General features: G+C 39.7%; 1 protein-coding gene across 1 annotated transcript in view; it reads right to left on the bottom strand.

Annotated features, from left to right (window-relative positions):
- Positions 1–16,534, bottom strand: part of LOC117992619 (dystrophin, isoforms A/C/F/G/H-like) — a 630,854-nt gene that overhangs the window by 87,300 nt on the left and 527,020 nt on the right. The window contains 3 exon segments of the mRNA XM_034980350.2: positions 1,238–1,361; positions 8,675–8,819; positions 16,318–16,490. Coding sequence (XP_034836241.2) covers positions 1,238–1,361; positions 8,675–8,819; positions 16,318–16,490 — 442 coding nt within the window.

Here is a 16,534-nt window from a genome sequence, read left to right as displayed (position 1 = left end):
ACCAGAGGATTTGAGATTTGTGGGTAGAAACAAAAAGAAATAGTAACAGAAATGAAGCAAGTAACGAAGTTACCTCAAAAACGATGCAAGCCTTTGAATGCACAAGCACTCTTTTAATTAAAGCCGGTCTCAATCCGGTACCGGAACGGAATACTTCAAAGTCTTAATTACTTCTGTATACAATATCCGGTTCTATTTCTTAAAAATAAATTTAATGAGGTTTGTGCATCGATATAAATGACAAGATATGCCCATGCGAACAAAGTTTTTTTACGATTTTGGAACCAAATAAATCAGCGCCACCTCTTAGATACTAAAGAACGACTAACCTGCTATAAGACCTACCTACCTGCCAAATTTCATAAATCTAGGTCAACGGGATGTACTCTGTAGGTTTCTTGTCAGACCGACAGACAGACAACAAAGTGATCCTATAAGGGTTCCTTTTTTCCTTTGGAGGTACGGAACCCTAAAAATGAACAACTGTTGAGACGAAAACGATCCAAAATTTAGAGGACGATACCAAGCAAATTGCTGGAACCTCAGAACGTTCACAAGCGACACAAAACCGTACTCTGTGGAGAGCCTTGCAAGAAACCTACGCCCTCACCTCTATCGGTTGAGATAACAACGATAACAATCAAAAAGCTAAGCCTGACTGATTTGATGATGTACCAATGTGGAGCTCGGTATATCGAGCCTTTTGGGATAAATGACGACGTAAACTACTGCTAAAATTAAAAAAATCAGAGAAGCGTAAAGACAAAATACCGTTCAGATATTCCTAAATCTAAATCCCTGATCTAAATTATTTTTACAAAATGCGACGATCCCTGAATACTTCTACTGAAAAAAGTTTGGAAAATTTTGTAGAGGTTGACTTTCCGAGAGTGCTCAAGGACGAAGAAACGAACTCTCCAAAATAAAGCCCGCAGAAATTTTTTCTACTAGATTTTTTCTAGTTGAGAGTAGTAACTTACCGAAATCGCTTGAAAAGTCGCGAAGCTGAAGTGGCAATGAGCAAGGCCCATAGTAGACTTTAGGGTCCTAACGTGCTTAATTAGCGACCTTGAACCAGAATGCGCACTTCTGGGTGAATCTTTAGTAGGTTGACAGACGACCTCAAGAAAATCGATGGGAACCAGTGCCACAACTTTATTCTGTGACGTTTTTTGAAAGATATCTATCCAGTAGAAGATTTTCTAGAGTTTTCTAAAATTATGTTGCCTCTACTTACGTTCAGTGTCACTGGTGTCAGAGAGCGGAGGTTCGTTGGCAACATACTGTCTGCCACTCAGTAGATTGCTCTCGACAACTGGTCGTTTGTCTTCCAGCTGTCTTCTAAACGCTCTGTGGTCGTCCTGTAGAAAAGAAAAGTATTGTATTAGAAAAACGCAAGGAAATCCGTTTAAAGGTTTATATTCTTCACAGACATGAACTACGGGTAAATGACGATGCAGTCTTTTTATTATTCAGATACAAGTTAGCCCTTGACTGCAATGCCACCTGGTGTTAGGTAAGTGATGATGCAATCTAAGATGAATGCGGGCTAACCTGGAAGGGGTATGGCAGTTTTTATTAAACCCATGATCTCAGTCTAAGATGAAAATATTTAATTTGGAAATGGTATGGTAAATAGGTGACATGGTAAAATTAAAGCATCCGTGTAAGAACTACCAGAAGCTATTTCAGACACAAAAGAAACAATTTCAGCTTCTGTGTCGGAAACTATTTTTGAAACTGTTGTTACAAAGTTTAGTTTGATAACGGCTACGAAAATTAACCTACAATCAAAAAAACATTCAGTTCAGATTGCTTTGAAAAAAAAAGACGGTTGATTTAAATCACTGATAGCCTCTTATTTATAATCAGCGATTTTACATTTTTAGATAAATAAATAAATAAAAATATTTTGTATTCAATTAAACTTTTAGAAGTACTTTTGAATCGTCAAATGCATCTACCACTGGTTCGGAATGCCTTTTCTACCAAAAAGAACCAGCAAGAAACTCGGCGATTGCTCTTTTCAAAGATTTGATATAAGTAGAATATTAAGCTATAAAAGTAATTGCATTGCTGGAACAAGCGTCAGGTCAAATCCACGCTCTTTTATTATCTACATAATTTTCGATTGTGTAATAATATTATGTTTTTTCAGGAGCATTTTATTAAATTTTTTAAACTTGTTTAAAGGCAAGTCCAAAATAGATTGCGGAATTTGAAGATTGCTCCTGAGTATAAATAGACTATTCAGTGTTTGACCGGAGATACAGGAACAGAATATCTATATATATAAAAGGAAAAGATGACTGACTGACTGACTGACTGAATGACTGACTGACTGATCTATCAACGCACAGCTCAAACTACTGGATGGATCGGGCTGAAATTTGGCATGCTATTATGACGTAGGCATCCGCTAAGAAAGGATTTTTGTAAATTCAACTGCTAAGGGGGTGAAATAGGGTTTTGAAATTTTGTAGTCCACGCGGACGAAGTTGCGAGCATAAGCTAGTAAAATATAAAATAAAACAGTTATTTTTCCACTTTGTAACAAAGAAGACACTGTTTACGATAACGACACCGCAGCTGACAGCGGATACGGTTCACGGAAAGCATATTTCTGTTCTCGGCCGCCGCGCCGCTCGCAATAAATCGCGGGCAAGTGCGGAAATTATGAATAACGAGCCCTCGGTGCCAATCGATACGGCATTATCTGAGCCGGGTACAGACATTAATGGCCGAGGATGCAATGTTGCACGAAGATAAGGTGTCGATACCAGCAAGAATTACTTCGTAGATATCCAAAATTTTTATTTTTTAGTTTGGACTTTATTTTTAAGTTTCATATTCATATCATATCACTAAATTTAGTTTTGTATAAGTGTTTATTTGTTAATGATGGAGGAGGGAGAGCGGGGACCCTGAGATACAGGTTTTGCAAACTTACTTCAGGGTCCCTGGCACAATTTTAAAAAGACCTTTTAAAACAAATAAATCATTTCATTTCATTTCAAAATAAATTGGTGGACCAAAAAATTAGGCCATCTTTAAAATATGCTATCAAACTCTACTCAATTTAGATCAATTCAGATTTACTGAAAATCCATACTAATATTATAAAATATGTGAAAGTGTGTCTGTCTGTCTGTCTGTCAGTCTGTGTGTCTAGCTTTACGCGGCCCATCCATTTTCCCGATTTCAATGAAATTTGGTGCCTACAGATATAGTTTGCATCCCTAGGCAGGACATAGGCTACTTTGATCCCGGAAAATCAAAGGGTTCCCACGGGATTTTGATAAACCTAAATCCACGCGGACGAAGTCGCGGGCATCATCTAGTTCCAAAAAAAATCCACTATCCAATGGACTATCTATGGGCACTAAAGATATTTTTGGAAACAGATTCTACTGACATTTTGATGATGATTATTCAACAATTTGTTTGCTCATCATGATCATGATCATGATCAACCCATCACCGGCTCACTGCAGAGCACGGGTCTCCTCTCAGAGTGAGAAGGGTTTGGCCATAGTCTATCACGCTGGCCAAGTGCGGATTGGTAGACTTCACACACCTTTGAGAACATTACAGAGAACTCTCAGGCATGTAGGTTTCCTCACGATGTTTTCCTTCACCGTTAAAGCAAGTGATATTTAATTACATAAAACACACATGACTTTGAAAAGTTAGAGGTACGTGCCTGGGATTGAACCCCCGACCTCCGATTAGAAGGCGGACGTCCTAACCACTAGGCTATCACAGCAGCTATTTGTTTGCTCAGTGTAGTTAAATTCCTAGGTATTTTGGTGTATCTAACCTAAGCGTGGGAGTTAACTATATTAGGATCAGAGAAACGAACAGGCCTTTTGAGAATAACGTTCTTCTGATAACGGGGTAAGTGGATTAGCGGAGAGCCAATTCGGAAGCAGAGCGGATAAATTCAATTTATACGAAACATTTTATCATAGGATAGGTAAATAGAAGCGTTGTTAAATTCCGAAACCGAATGGACGCCGAATTAGTTCTAAATAGTGTGGGTAGATCCACGATAGCCTAATGGTTAAGATGTCCGGATCCTATTCGGGATTGGGGGTTCGCTTCTAGGCACACACCTCTAACTTTTCGGAGTTATGTGCATTTTAAGCAATTAAATATCACTTGCTTTAATGGTGAAGGAAAGCAACAACGGTGAGGAAACCTGCATACCTGAGAGGTCTACATAATACTCTCAAAGGTGTGTGAAGTCTAACAATTCGCACTTGGACCGCGTGGTGGACTTTGATCAAACCCTTCTCATTCTGAGAGGGTACCCGTGCTCCGTAGTGAACCTACGAGAGGTTGATGATGAATGAATGAACTATCCTACCGTTTTCCACAGGCATGTCCAAAGCTTGCATAAAATAAAAACAATATATTCGATTTTATTCTTTGTTCATTTTATCACGGCGAATTTTATAGTTTTTCCAAACTTAATTCAATTATCTACACGCAGCAGGTTAGAAAATAAACGCACTAACTAACTGCGAAATTACAATCAGTTGGGATATGGGAATAGCTGTTGATAAATCTACAGCATCCATGCGGCCGATATTGCTATGTGAACGCCATTTTGTAAGGAGCTGCCGTATACTAGAGGCTCAGGCTGAAATCTATAGAGCGCCCTTTGACTTTGCTCAGACTTAAGTTTCAGTTAAAACGGGACAGATTTATGCCAGCGGTAGAACGCTGCCTCGTTTTAACAAAGTCTTAAGTCTGAGCAAAGTCAAAGTGCGTTCTATAGATCTCAACCTCAGTACCCGTAGTACAAGATTTTACGTCTAACCAAACGAAACCAAATTCGAGAGTCGAAATACTTCTGCGTTACAGTAAACTAGATCTTAAAAGCCTTGTTTTAAAGCTCAAGTTTGTCTACACTTCTACAGCCAGCGCTCCAAGCGGAAACATTGCGAAATTAAAATCAGTGGCATTGAATATTTGACTTCAATTCAAGGCTGTTTAGGTTGCCATCTCAACCTGTCGCGGTGGTAATTTTTGTTGCAACTAAGCCTTCTGGCCCACAGTAAAAGTGATAGCCAATTACAGGTGATTGCGGTTGTCACACCTAGCAGAGTTAACTAGAGTGAGGAAACTTTCGTTTTGATCCTAAAATCGATATTTGTCAAATAAATATTAATAATAATTATTATTAAGTATTTTATTACTAACTACTACCTACTAACCATTCATTTGAAGTTTGTTAATACGTTATGCACAGGATGAATAAACTAGTTTTCTTTCTTTCTTTCAAATATTACGCTAGCGGTGCCGTGAAATCAACAAAAAGATACCTAACCGTTCCATAGCCTACCTAGTGTCACATGTAGGTAACATTTGATGCCTGCCAGTTTAGGTGAAGCCTCGAAGTTTCATAACTTTCGTGTAATGTGACACTAGCTTAAATAAACTGTTAAGTCAGTAGTAGGTATACGAGGTATTGAGAGGTCCGTGTCTCTATTTCTATAGACTATAACTCAATGGTTATAGCTATGTAGACGCCATTTTGCGGTGCGACTGTAACCAAAATGGCCGCGCACCCGAAACGATTTTCACCGGGTGATTTAACGTATTGTTGCGGTTAGTTTAAATTGTTTATCACATAATATTGCGATATCTTTATTTGGGTGCTTACTTTTGAAATACTAATTTTATACTTTATTTAAAACTATAACATACCCGCTATCCGCGTGGATTTAGTTTCTTTAAAAATGAACTGTATGATTTTCCGGGATGAAAATTAAGTACCTAGCCTATATCCCCTCTCCAGAATGCAAATTATTCCTGTACCTAGAAACGGATGATTCTCACGACTTCATGCATGTGGATTTAAAGTTTTATAAGAATCGCGTGGGAAAAATATTTTGCGAGACAAAAGTACCCTTTCCTGGAATGCAAGCTATCTCTCCACAAAATTTCGTCACAACCGATTAAAAAATGTATCATGAAAAGCTAGCAGACAGACAGGTGGACGTACGGACGTACAGACAGTGCGAAAGTGTATCTCTCTATCTATCTTAATAGATAAGATAATTCTTTTCACGGTCAAAGGTACAGAGCTATGAGTAGGTACTAGTTTGCACCCCGACTTTTTAGACGACTTTTTATTCCGGAAAATTAAAGAGTTTCCACAGGTTTTTCAAACCTAAATTCTTTAAGGACAAAGTCGCAAGCATCATTTAGTAATATAAAATAGAAAGTAGTGACGAAGGATTAGGTTCTATTTATTCCTCTTCCAGACTGATAGATCCATTATTATTTTCAAAAAGCTCCTCGTCACTTTCTTTGATCGCAAATCTATCAGAACTTTCACCTTAACACCAATTTAGCAACGCCTATCAGAAGTTCAAAGAAAAAGAACCTTATTACCAACATAAGAGACACTCCGGAAATAAGTGCCATCAATTCCCAATACTACTAACAATAGAGAGAAAAGCTACTCGACAAGGTACCTGGTGCTAAGAAAATAGCCTGCTGCTTAAGCGTCTATTCAGACGGACCACACAGCGGTGAACAGTTACCCAGCGCTGTTTGGCACAGTGGCACAGTTCACGACAATTAGGGCAACTTCTATCAAAACGTCGAGGCTTCGACGTCACTGGCAGGCGGTTGTAGCCCTAAAGTAGCCCAATTTTTTTGATTTTACGTAACCATAACCATATCGTCGATTTAGGATCAAAGAGTTTCCTCATTGTAGTTCACACTGACAGTGGTGATCTACGTGATCTTATAAAGGAGAGGTCTCAGATTTGATTCCCGTAAGGCGAAATTTATTTACGCTTCGACCATGGCTAGTTACTAGCCTACCGGCGAAGACGTACTGTCAAGTGGTTTAATGTTTTTTAAGATGCCAAGTTTTAATAGTAATTAGTAACCGATTAAAGCTAATATGGGTTTAGTAAAAAATTCTAGGTTAGTCTACCTCAATCTTCAATCAAAGACTGCATCATCATATATCAGGAGGCTAACTAGTCATAAATAAAAAAAACAATGGTTGCGTTTACGGCCACAATTTTGTCGGTATTCATTATTACAAACAAAAATTGCGGTACGTGTGACAGAACTACGCATTTTCATACAGTTTCATGACATTACTCCCGGCCTGGTATACCTGGTTGTGTGGCACGTCTAAACGGACTCCAAAAATAGCCTGGCGCTTAAGCCTCACTTGATGCGACGTCGGCAACTAATCTGTTTTCTTGCCATCGACAGTAATCCCTTTTGTTGTCTCCTTTTCTCTAAGAACTGTTTTTATTGTACTTCCTTTCTTCCTCTTCTTCATTCCGATAGCTCAATTGACATTTTAATTAATAATGTACAGCAATTGTAGTGGTATAAAACTAAGTTGGCACTTGGATTCCCTTTGCAGATTATTTTAGCCATAAGATATGGCCAAGCGAACAAAATTTTTCACGGTTTAGGAACCAAATAAATCAGCGCCACCTCTTAGATACTAATGAACGACCCGTTTGAAATCCAGACGTCACTGAGGTTGCATTGGTGGTAAAGCACCACTGAGTCGGTGCCATTTTGTTTGTTCAATAACCCTGTCCATACAAAGAAATATACATAATATATAAGTCAAGCAATGTCATGGCTCACTACTGACCGTGGGTCACCCGGCCTCTCAGAATGAGAAGGGCTTGGCCATAGTTCGTGGATCTAAGATACTACACTGTTGATGCAAAGCTCGCGTCCGTGCGTTGGGGTGTTAACAAATCCGGCAATGCGCATTGTCATCTTGCGAATTTCATCTGTAAAGGTATGATTCCGAACCACGCTGCACGCAGCAGCGCTGCCACAACAGTGCTGTCACCAGCTGTCACAGTCCTGTCACGGCACTACTGGTCCCCATACAATCTCTATAAGCTTATATGACATTACATTCCGATAAGACACATTACATTGCGCGAGAGAGGCACCGGCGTACGTTCTTTAGAGTTCCCGGAGCCTCTCAATAACGCGCTGAGGAGGGCCACCGAGGGGGTTTTAGTGGGTAGAAATCCCACATAACCCGATTGGGTATCTTCAGAAGATTTCAGAAAAAAAAGGCAGCAATGTTCCGCTACATTGCTGCCGCGACATCATTTTGCCAAATTCAAGTAAGGTGGTAACTAGCCACGGCCGAAGCCTCCCACCAGACCAGGTAAAAGAAAATTTAGAAGATACAAATTACCAAATTGCTTGTGCCAAGAATCGAACCCGGGATCTCCCACTAATAAGACCACAGTGCTTACCACTGCGCCAGGAATGTCGTCAGGAGGTTCTGAGGTTTTAAAACAAAATTTAAGTGATTTTGTAAAGTGGTGATAGTAAAAAGAATACCCGGCTGAGTTTGTTGTGGGCACTTTTCAGACCTGCACGCCTAACATGCGCACCACGAGAAAATTTTGTCTACGCATTTACTCGTCTTATTTGTATGAAAAAACACGAGATAATGCGTAGACAAAATTTTCTCGCGGGGCGCATGTTTGACCCTCTGGGCGCGTTTGGAACCCTCGTTGCTTTAGTTTTAAGTTCGTATATCGCCACTATATAATCACCTTACAAATGCAACAACCGACCATCGAAAAGTGTAATTTATTACCTATTTTGAATAAAACATTTGATTTGAAGAAAAACGGAAATGAATTCTTACTTGTTGTTTGATGAGTGCGTTCAGGTCCCCCCGAGGCGGCGCAAGCGCATTCAGCTCGGTCTCCTTTCGGATCACCCACTCCGTGAGCTCTCGGAGGGACAGCAGCAACGCCGACCAGTGCTCCGCGTTGCTCTCCAGACGATTCCTGGAAATTTGATGACGTAATTAAATTACACTAGTCGAAAATAACAAGAAACAAGAGTGAATAGGCACCTTCTAGGCAAACGCGTCCCATCTTAGGCCATATCATCACTTTCCATCAGGTGTGATCGTGGTCAAGCGTGCGCCTATAACGAATAAAAAAATAAAAATAAAAAAAAAACTTGTTAAGGAAATAGGTAGGTATAGTACGCGGCAGAAAATATTGTTGCGGTTGAATTTTTTTCTTGTCTACCCCATAGTGTGGGGTATCGTTGAATAGGTCTTTTAAAAATACTGTGGGTGTGGGAACATCATTTTTCGATTTCTAGATCCGTTTGTAAAATATTATGATGTTTTAAAGTGCTAATTTTTAGGCAGTATATAGGAACGTGAAAAAATTCACAGTAGTACAAACCCTACACTGCACGTGGCCCGCCACGCACTTGGCCGGTTTTTTATATTGTAAAAACGAAATTAGAAGTCTATTTGGAGCAGCACACTCTATCATTTCAAACTTTTACGCGCAAACAATATTATACATCGACCTTTAGAAAAAGATGGGCGGTTTTGTAGAGTGTTGTCTCTGTCGTTAAGACCGACAAAATGTCACATAGGTAAGTAGCTACAGTACGTGGCAGAAAATACATTGACTTTTATAATGAAAAGTTCGGCTTTGTAGAGCATTGTCTCTATCACTCATACCTATGTGACGTTTTGTCGGTCTCAACGAGACAATGCTCTACGAAACCGCTATTTTATTCTAAAGATCGATGCACATTATTTTTCGCCGCGTACTATATGAATGACAGAGACAACGCTCTACAAAGCCGAAATCTCATTCTAAATGTCGATGTACAATATTTCATCCCGGCTTGTTGAATGTTGTGCTGAAGGCAATAGTATAACGCCAAGCGATCAGACTATTACGATAGGTATGATCATGGTCTCACTAACAATTTGATCTCATCTGATGGTAATCCACCATTCGAGCACTTTGGGGTCTTATGGTGCTCGAATGACGACCTCACAACGCAGTGTTGAAAGACCCCCCGCACGTCACGGCCTTGCGCCACCTGAATCCAGCGTACAGATTAAAGAAACTAAAGGGATCTAGCGGCTCCCAGCGACCCGTTTGATGTCGTCAGTTGCCACTGCCAGTGATGACATATGGATCCGAGACATATTGCCGCTAACATGGGCCTCATAAGAACGCTCAGACTGACTCTGCGGGCAATGGAGAGAGCTTTGCTTGGAGTTTTTTTACGTGATCATATCAGAAATGAGGAGATCCGTTGGAGAACCAGAGTTTGGATCATGCACACTAATTTTATTACAGCCCATTATAAAATGTAGGTAACCAAAAAACATAAGGATAATAACAAACAAACTCTGTTTAAATACCAGGAACATAATAGGTTAAACAAGATATTATTATAATTCCCCATAAAAGCTATCGTCCCGACATGGTCTCGTGGCCCGAAACAATGTTAGAAACTTGGCTGCAGTGTGCTATGACTGCGATTGTTGAGAATTGGCCGACGCTCAGCTCCTTAATATGTTAAGCCAAGGATTTACATAGAATTAGAGATGGCGGAATATCGATAAATTGTATCGATAGAAACATTTTCTAAACTATTTCTCTATTTTCGAGTCTCAGCTACTTGCGGGAAACTTGGCTACATTGGTGAATTGGCCGACACTCTTAATATGTAAAGCCAAGGATTTACATAGAATTAGAGATGGCAGAATATGGATAAGTTTTATCGATAGAACATACTTGGGTAGTCCAATAAATAAAAACACCCCGTCGCGTTGGTTGTCTAAGTTCCGCTAGATGGACGACGGATAAATCGACAAGACCAAGACCAAGACCTGGAATATTGGAAGAGCCGATTGGCTAAAACGGCGTAGGACACCCGTGAGTAGCAGCTTCTAGTGTTGGTTGTAAAGTAACCTAAGCTAGCATCTGGATTGAACAGGTTCGAAAGGCCAAGGATTTTAAACATCAGGTGTTGATTGTAGTGATAAATATATATAAATATATTCTTTTAGCGATTAAAATCATTATATTGCTTTGGTTGTTAGATAATATTTTGTTTTTGTTTTTTATCGATGTCGATACGCTGAAGTCTACATGCCCCATCACTACACAATTGTATAAATCTCAACGTTTGCAAAGAATTTTATTCTGGCACGAATGCCTTAAACTTTAAGTACGCCAAGTTGAATATGCATTACTAACTTAACATGTCTTATTATAAAAGATTAGGGTCTTAAATCGTATATCAGAGGATTTTAACTTTATATATGACGTTGGTATCTACAGCACTTTGAATTATTACATTGACGACTAGCTTATGCTCGCAACTTCGTCCGCGTGGACTACACAAATTTCGAACCCCTGTATTATCCCCTCAAGGGTTGAATTTCCGAAAATCCTTTCTTAGCGGATGCCTACGTCATAATAGCTATCTGCATGCCAAATTTAAGCCCGATCCGACCAGAATCTGTAAACGATATCTAGTAGCGCACGCACTGCGGGATTATTTCCGCACCGGATTTCGATACATTTACATTAAAATTTACGGATTTTAAAATACACCGCAACTCATCCCAACGTTGTGCGCGCTAGCTTTAAAAGAGATCTATGTCCAGCAGTGGAGGTCTGTCGATTGAAAGCGACGATAACGAGGTTAAAGCTGGTTCCACAATACGGGTCGAGACGTAGGCGACATTAAATTTATCTTGATCAAAGAGACTATCTCGTGCCAAAGGTTGTAGATTTAAGTTTTACATCTACTACTATAGTTGTGTCTACCTTGAACAAGATTTACGCTTAGTTGGACGGGAAAAGGAGATTAAATTATCCATACTAATATAAATGCGAAAGTGTATGTCTGTCTGTTACTTGTTCAGACTACTTTTTATACTGGAACATCAAAGAGTTCCCACGGGATTTTTAAACCTAAACCTAATTTTATTAATTTATGAACTAGTTACTTATTCAGAGTTTTATGTGATATCGATTTGTTTTTAATTTATTGTGCTGCTTAAATATTCTTCATATTTTTCACAATCTATATTAAATAAACACACAAAAATGTCAGTATGTAGATATCTGTATCTATCTATAGTTGAAATTCAAATAACACCCCGAAATACCAATAGTCAAAATAGAATCACGCAAATACCGCAGAAGCAAAAAAAAAGACAGAAATCCTTAACAAAAATACCTTCAAAATTACATAACAACCCATGCACGAAGGGCTCATCCCCGCATATCTAAAGGGATCAAAGGGCTAACCGCGAAAGGCGCCACCTGGCGGCAGACCGTGGAAACTCAAATAGGTGTGTGACAAGGGCGATATTTACACAGACAATGAGAATTAAATAAAAACTAAAATAAATGAAATTAAATCTAAAACCTCATCAATACCCGACATACCCGAGGCATTGTGCCCGAGATGCCGACAGCATTGGATAGCCAAATGTTTGTCCAAGATATAGCTGACCGCTCTAGGGTCCCTCGAGGTACCTACTCGATGACATTTTTTGAAATATTCTTAAGAACGAGTTAAAAGAACTTGGTTTTATGGCTATTAATAATTGACATCTCAAGACATTCGTACTCGTATCTTTGAGATATTGTCACCGAAACTTAAAAAACCTTCTTGAAAAGAAAATACCTAATTGAAGTTTTTCTACAGTATCATCATCATGATCAACCCATCACCGACTCACTACAGAGCGCGGGTCTCCTCTCAGAGTGAGAAGGGTTTTGGCCATAGTCTACCACGCTGGCCATGTGCGGATTGGTAGACTTCACACACCTTTGAGAACATTATAGAGAACTCTCAGGCATGCAGGTTTCCTCACGATGTTTTCCTTCACCGTTAAAGCAAGTGATATTTAATAAATTAAAACGCACATAACTCCGAAAAGTTATTAGAAGGCGGACGTCCTAACCACTAGGCTATCACAGCTTCTACAGTATACCTACCTAATACCCACTCGATTTAAGGGTTGAATTGGCAGGGTTCATAGCCCTCCTTAACTATCAAAAATAAATATAAACAACTTTTACGCTCGCTCCTGGTCGTAAAACTTCGAAATAAAGATGTCCGCACAATCCCACTTTTATTTCACTATGAAATCACTAAACAGCTTTCTTTATGGTGCTACGTATGCAAAATACCCTATCTCTAGATAGGGTGTGGTGTCAGTATATTAAGAGGTACAGTACAGACGATTTTTAAAACTTCCTATTTTCCTTTTAGTGAAACCTTGAGTTTGTGCTCGTCTTGAAGCAGACAGCAAGTAAAATCTGACTTACACTGGCAATACTTTTCTTATAAAATGTTCACAAGAATAAGGATAGAAGATAAATCCGTAGCAAACAATACTAATACGTTAATTCAACTTAGCTGTGATAGCCGAGTGGATAGATGTCCGCCTTCTAATCGGAGGTCGGGGGTTCAATCTCGGGCCACGCACCTCTAACTTTTCGGAGGTATATGTGCGTTTTAAAGTAAGTAATTAAAATATCACTTGCTTTAACGGTGAAGGAAAACATCGTGAGGAAACCTGCATGCCCGAGAGTTCTCCATAAACACAAGTTGATCATGATTCGGTTTTATACGAAGTTTTGTCAGAGTGCCCGAATAAATTTAAAGTTCAAACTCATCAAACTCATCTTCTAATTTCTTTCGTGATACTTTTACCTTTATCTAATAACTAATTTATTCATTTGTGTCGACAAGGCAGTACGAAAAAGCTTATCGCTCTATCTAACGCCGCGCCTCAGCAACTTTTATATATGCAATTGAAAGGCAATAAAGGCACTTTACGTCCTATACATATCTTATCTGAAGCTACTGCGTGTAAAGTAGGCTGTATAATCGGTTTATGAGCTTCTATAATGACTTTAGCGAGCTCTCTTATATAGCTATCCGCTTTTATGATAATATTATTACGATAAAATGTACTAGAAGAATGTAAAGCTAGTCTATTTAGTTTAAAAGCATAGTTTCTCTAGCGCACTCCCTAGTGATCTCCATACAAACGTATAGTCCGCCACAGATCAAAGTCAAATAATTTATTCTTAACAGGTACACATAGCTTATGCCCCCGACTTCGGCCGCGTGGAGTACATAAATTTCGAACCCCTATTTTACCCACTTACGGGTTGCATTTTCAAAAATTCTTTCTTAGCGGATGTCTACGTCATAATAGCTATCTGCATGCCAAATTTCAGTCCGATACGTCCAGTAGTTTGAGCTGTGCGTTGATAGATCAGTCAGTCAGTCAGTCACCTTTTGGTTTTATACATTTAAGATTTGATCAAGTAGACAAACTCCAAGCATACATCTCTCCATCTGTTGGTGTCGCCACCAGATTCATGTATTTATTTCGTTCTATTTGTAAAACACGGCAGTATCGGTAATTCATTTACAGAGATTGCGAGCGGAGTGGTATCGGGACTTAATGCCAATTAGAGCTGCATCGTAATTGGCTTAGCTGCGGTCTGACTGATCGCGCAGACGAAGTTAACGCCGGGCAGGCATATCTGTATCAGTAGTGCACAGTTTAGTGAGAAGATACAGTGTGATAATCAACTCCGTAGTTATAACTAGTTGGGCCCGCGACTTTGGCCGCGTGGACCACACCAATTTCGAACCCCTATTTTACCCCCATAGGGGTTGAATTTTCAAAAATCCTTTCTTAGTGGATGTCTACGTCATAATCGCTATCTGCATGCCAAATTTCTGCCCGATCCGTTCAGTGGTTTGCGCTGTGCGATGATAGATCAGTCAGTCAGTCAATCAGTCACTAATGCTGAAAATTAGAAAAATAAAGATTATCGAAAAATTCGATTATAGAAATCGAAATCCGTTGCTTTTAGAAGAGTCTGATGCTGAAGGAACTTGCAGTTTTCCACGTATCCCGAGAAAAAAATCCCTACCATCATGTGTTTAAAGAGTCACGACTCTCAGCCGTAAGGAATAGGAAACAGAAAGACCGAGTTGAAAAAAAACCGGCTAAGTGCGAGTCAGACTCGCGCACTGTACCGTACTACAGTCGTATTTTAACGACATTTTGCACGATAAATCAAAAATTGTTATGCCTAAAAATATGATATGATACCCCATTTGGTATAGTAATCTTACTTAAAAAGTTGAAAATAGCAATATTTATGAACACATTTTAATTTTTTTCTTGTGATGTAACCACAAATTCACGGTTTTCAGATTTTGCCCCTCATGTCTGCTATAAGACCTACCTTCCTATAGATTTCTTAACAGACAGACAGACAGACAACAAAGTGATCCCACAAGGGTCCGTTTTTCCTTTTGAGGTACGGAACTCTAAAAATACTTATTTAAGCTACTAGCAAACGCCAAAGCCATTATTAAAATCTCGCAAAACTCATAGCAAAATTAAATTACTTCGCATTTGTGACGTTTCGATGAAGTGAGCGAAAATTAGGCGATTTGTACGCGAACAGCCCTCATTGACAGCGCGATAAATATCCGCCGGGAATTTCATTTCCGAGGGCGGCCATTTTTGCTGGACGTCCCGTCGAATCGTGCACTATACCTACCTACAGTGCGGCAAGGCTATCTTGACGCGTGGCGAAATTCGGAACTAACGTTGCCGTCAAGTGTCTCCTTTTTTCTTGTTTAAATATCCTAACCCTTTGTTCTCCAGAGTCTTGTCGCACTGTACCTATAGTCCGCGACAGGTTGAGATGGCAATAGGGGTATGAGGCATTGGACGCCCTGCACATCCGCACGTCACCCGCTCGCTAGCATCAGGTTAGCGGGGGTCCGAGCGGGTGTACAGTATACGCTTAACGAGATTTTATGTCTCACCAACGTTGATAGTATTGGAGTGCAGAAAACCTTCCGCATTATAGTCAACTGGATCTTAACTGCCTTGTTTTAAAGCTCAAGTTTGTCTACACATCTACAGCCAGCACTCACGTTGCGAAATTAAAATCAGTGGCATTGAAGTTTTGACTTCAAGTCAAGGCTCTTTAGGTCCTTTTTACATTGGACGGTATTGTGTTTCGACTCTCGAATTCTAGCAACGTTTAGTGAGACGTAAAATCTTATACTAAGCGTACTGGACGTTCCCTCCCCGATTGCTATCTCGTCTATACTTTTTTTTTTTTTTTTTTTAATCTTTTATTAACAGGCTTTTACATTTATGTATGTCAGCCTTATTGTACTATATCTTATTGTACAATTCTATTTATATATACAATTCTAACTTATCCTACAATCCCATCCCATCACACAAACTTCACAACAATGTTACTTAGGTACCCTGTAGCAATCTGAACAGATTGCAAGCTCCATCAGAATTCGGATTAGCTAATATTTTGTTATTATGTTATCAACAAATTCCTGAAAGGCCGCGGCAAAGGCGGTTATCACATCAGGAGACCCGTGCTCTGCAGTGAGTCGGGGATGGGTTGATCATGATGATGTTGTACTAACCTGATGGCCATACTCTTCGCCTTGAGATGGTGCCATCGCTGGTTCATCTCGTCCAGTCGTCTCTGCAGCATGACAGCGTCCTCCTGCGAGGACAGGGAGCCCAGCAGCCTCCGCCCCGTCCCCGTGAGAGAGGCGTACACATCTCTGTGCGTCTCGATCTCTGACTGTAGGTCCTGGAACAAAGATATATTATGATTAAGTAACTGATTTGGCCGCC

This window comes from Maniola hyperantus, chromosome 21, assembly GCF_902806685.2.
Source record: "Maniola hyperantus chromosome 21, iAphHyp1.2, whole genome shotgun sequence".
In the NCBI taxonomy this organism is placed as follows: Eukaryota; Metazoa; Arthropoda; class Insecta; order Lepidoptera; family Nymphalidae; genus Maniola; species Maniola hyperantus.
This window is presented reverse-complemented; position numbering and strand designations above follow the sequence as displayed.